The sequence below is a fragment of the Eucalyptus grandis genome, chromosome 2 (genome assembly GCF_016545825.1).
Source record: "Eucalyptus grandis isolate ANBG69807.140 chromosome 2, ASM1654582v1, whole genome shotgun sequence".
NCBI classification, from domain to species: domain Eukaryota; kingdom Viridiplantae; phylum Streptophyta; class Magnoliopsida; order Myrtales; family Myrtaceae; genus Eucalyptus; species Eucalyptus grandis.
In genome coordinates, this window is record NC_052613.1 from 2680481 (window position 1) to 2684644 (window position 4164).

The 4164-nt window shown below is 42.0% G+C and overlaps 1 protein-coding gene across 1 annotated transcript; it reads left to right on the plus strand.

Moving 5' to 3' along the window:
• Positions 1 to 583, plus strand: LOC120290223. The gene is made up of 2 exons (XM_039306024.1): positions 1 to 283; positions 378 to 583. The coding sequence occupies exons 1-2, from the start codon at positions 1 to 3 to the stop codon at positions 581 to 583; spliced, it is 489 nt and encodes a 162-aa protein (XP_039161958.1).
• Positions 584 to 4164: the final 3581 nt, after the last annotated feature.

A 4164-nucleotide genomic window follows, 5' to 3' on the forward strand; every position in this document is an offset into this window, starting at 1 on the left:
ATGTTCTTTGATGGAGCTGTAAACTTGTCCGGTTCTGGGCACTGTGCGCCCGATATCCCTGATGGACAGCACTATCCGGTAGCTGCAAAATTGATATTCCCATGCACTAACAATGTGGCCGAGTATGAGGCTTGCATCCTCGGACTTCAAGCCGCAATCGAGATGGGTGTGGCCAAGTTAATGGTATTTGGAGATTCGGCACTGATCATATTACTGCACGTAGGTGAGTGGAAGACCAAGGATGCCAAGTTGCTCCTGTACTCACAAGTACTTAGAAGATCTGGTAAAGGAGTTTGAAGAAATTTCATTTGAATACTTGCCAAGGTCTCATAATCAATTTGCGGATGCACTCGCGACTTTGTCATCTATGTTACAAGTCACTGATGGGTTAGAGGTTGAGCCTTTGAAGATAGAGGTGTTGCCGAAGCCGGCTTACTGTATGATTATAACGGAAGAACCTGATGGAAAACCGTGGTATTACGATATCATGAACTACATTAAAAGGCAGGAATTTCCCAAAGGAAGCACTCCTTCTGATAGGAAGTACATCACGAAGATGGCCTCAAAATTCTTCGTCGGGTGAGAATTTGTACAAGAGATCCTATGATTCAGTTTTGTTACGGTGTGTGGATGCAACCAAAGCCACTCAAATCATGCAAGAAGTGCACGAAGGAATATGTGGTCCTCATATGAATGGGCACATGATGGCTAAGAAGATTATGAGATTAGGCTACTATTGGCTCACACTAGAAAGTGATCGCATCAAGCATGTACGGAGTTGTCATCGTTGCGATCCATGGCGATAAGATAAATGTTCCTCCAACCGAGCTGCATCAATTTTCGAGCCATGGCCCTTCTTAATGTGGGGCATTGATGTGATCGCCCAATAAATCTGAAAGCTTCTAATGGGCATCGATTCATTTTAGTGGCCATAGACTATTTCTCCAAATGGATCGAAGCTACGTCATTTGCAAGTGTCACCGCCGCAATGTTGCGAAGTTCATCAAACGTGACATAATTGCTCGTTATGGTGTCCCCAAGCAATCATCACCGATAATGGGACCAATTTGAACAACAAACTTGTTGATGAGTTGCTCGAGAGTTCAAAATCAAGCATTTGAATTCGTCTCCTTACCGCCCTCAAATGAACGGGGCCGTTGAAGCAGCTAATAAGAACATTAAGAAGATTTTGGCTAAGACAGCCGAGAATTATCGAGATTGGCATGACAGTTACCCTTCGCGCCGATGGCGATCGGACATCAATCCGCACTTCCACCGGGGCTACCCCGTTTGCTTTGGTGTATGGCATGGAGGCACTACCCGTAGAAGTGGAGATTCCTTCTCCGAGAGTTTTATCCCAAGTGGAGTTGTCTCGAAGCTGAATGGTCGCAACAAAGACTTGAAAATGCTTAAACTTAATTGATGAGAAGAGACCAAGGCGCTTTGTCATGGCCAAGCTTATCAGCAAAGAGCTGCGATCCTTCAACCGAAAAGTACGACCGAGACATTTCGAAGTAAATGATCTTGTTCTAAGAAAGTCTGTTGCCAATTTTCCTCGATCCGGGGCAAGTTCGCCCAAATTACAAAGTGGTCCATATGTGGTGAAGAAGGTACTTCCTGGAGGTGCCTTGATCTTGGCAGAAATGGATGGTCGCGTGTTCTCCACTCCAGTTAATTCTGATACTGTCAAGAAGTATTATCCATGATAGAATTTGCCATGTCTTGTCTTGAATTGCAAGTATTTTATGATAAATAAGATGCCTCGATCAATTGAATTGTTCAAGTTTGTCATAAATTTTGCATTCTTCTTCCTTAATGAATCGTGTGAGATAAATTAAATGTGTCAAATGAGATACCTTGGAATGATGAAGGGCAAGCCTTATTCCATACACTATCCCATACACTAATCCTTGGTGAGTTGTGCAAAAGAATTCCATGCCCGCAAGGAAAAAGGTGATCTCGCAAATGGTACGTCAACCAAGGTGATGAGAGGCCGTTTCTTCTTCTACCCAAAACACCACAGGTATACCCATTGTTTAGCCCTTCGAACCCACACACATGAAGAATTTTAAATCATCCTCATTAAGGATCATCCCACATTGGGATGAAGTTTGAAATGAATGAAAGGAATTTTCTTACTCACACTTGCATCAATCTTTGAGTGTTCCTTTCGCATTGTAACTCATATGATAATTTAAAGTGCCTTAGGATGATGAAGAGCAGTCATTTCTCTATCCTACACACTTTCATCCATTGCATAACCCACTTGAGCTTATGAATTTATTTCATATTAAACCTGGGGCTTGGTGAGCATCCCCCACACTGGGGCAAGACAAAAATACTCAAGTAGCATGAACTAGAATACCGACAAAAATGGAGATTTTGCTAAAAAAAAAGGGGCAAAAATGGGGCATGAAAAAGCAGTGTGCCTGGTAAAAGCAAGGCCGATGCCCAAAAAAAAAAAAAAAAAAAAAAAAAAAAAACTCAAATGTCATTGCAATCAATGAGTAAAAAAAAAAAAAAAAAAAAAAAATCTCCGACAATGGAGAAGGAAAGTGGTGGAAATGTCAAGATGATCACCAACTTTGACCCTCTAAACACTTTTGAGCCTAATGATCCTTTCATTTCACAACCCATGAACCAAGCCTACGTTACGTCCCTTGCAAAGTCTTTTCAGATTAGGCACTTGAATTAACGTAAGAGTTCATATGCTTGAAAGCATCGCTTGAAGAAGTGCGAGTAAGATAATTACTTCCTTGTATGTTTCTTGACTTGAAAATCCCAAGACAGTTATGAAATGTCGTTTTTCAAATAGCCCCGGCTTAAAGAGTCCTCTTGTTAAGCCGTTGACCAAACCCACATTATGGTCCCTTTGAAGACCTCTCGACAGGTGAAATCGTACCACTTGCGAGATTGCTCGACCCTTGTTTGGCATGACGATGGTGAGATAGAGTGATTGACAAAACCCGCATCAAAGGTCGTGGATGAAATTGCCATTTTAATGAGGATGAGAGAAAAGTCCTTTCGCATCAAAGGATCCCTCATTTAACACATTCATGACACTCATGTATTCATAATGGAAATTAGGTGATGCAAGATTAATGAAAATCATCGTGAACCTCCATTAAATTGATACATGTTTATGATTACCAATGCATGTTGTCTCTTCTACGACCATATTTTGCAGAGACGTATCCCCGAAAATCGGAGATGTTACTGTGTAAGTATATCTTTATCCATACCTTGAATATTTGTCATTGCACAGGTATTCCTTTTTAAGCATACCGACACTCAATTGAGTTGTCCCCCAAAAGATTTTTCCTCCAGATTCAATCTGATTAAGGCGACCGAAGAATGGTTCGGGTCCTGGTCGGATGATTTCTGTCGCAAGGCTGGGCGACCGTAGAATGGTACGGGTCCTGGAAAAGCAATCTCCACATTCAGGCGACCGTAGAATGGTACGGGTCCTGAAAAATCAATTTTCCATCAAGGCGACCGTAGAATGGTACGGGTCCTTGACAACACCTATTCCTTATTCAGGCGACCGTAGAATGGTACGGGTCCTGGAAAATGAATCCCCGTTTAGGCGACCGTAGAATGGTACGGGTCCTAGACAAAACCTTCGCCGTACTAGGCGACCGTAGAATGGTACGGGTCCTGGGAAAGCAGTTCTTTACAAAACATTTCTGCCGTATTGGGCGACCGTAGAATGGTACGGGTCCTAAGAAAGCAGCTTCTTTCTCGCCATACCGGGCGACCGTAGAATGGTACGGGTCCTGGGAAAGCAGTATCTTCACAAAGTCATGTTACTATTCTAGGCGACCGTAGAATGGTACGGGTCCTGGACAGGTAACACCCACTACCTTGAATTACTCTATCCTCCTCGAAGGTAAGTTATTTCAGGTAGGTTCATCTATCATTTGCATTAACATTTACATGCATCATATAAATTGCATTAAAAAATGGAATTCACGCTTCCAACAAAAATCATTCATTGCATGAGCATGACCAAAATTTAGGTCTCAATTTGTCTTTTAAGGCAACCTCTCGTGAGCTCACCTTCAAAGAGGGGCAGTCATGACACCTAAATTTTTAGGGTTAATTTTTGCTATAAAATAAAAATCACATGGCATATAGTTTAGGGAAATTTTATTTTGTGTTATA

Coding starts and splice junctions, on each gene's coding strand:
- LOC120290223 (XM_039306024.1), top strand. CDS start 1: ATGTTCTTTGATGGAGCTGTAAACTTGTCCGGTTCTGGGCACTGTGCG. Junction 284..377: donor ACAAGTACTTAGAAGATCTG/GTAAAGGAGTTT, acceptor CTATGTTACAAG/TCACTGATGGGTTAGAGGTT.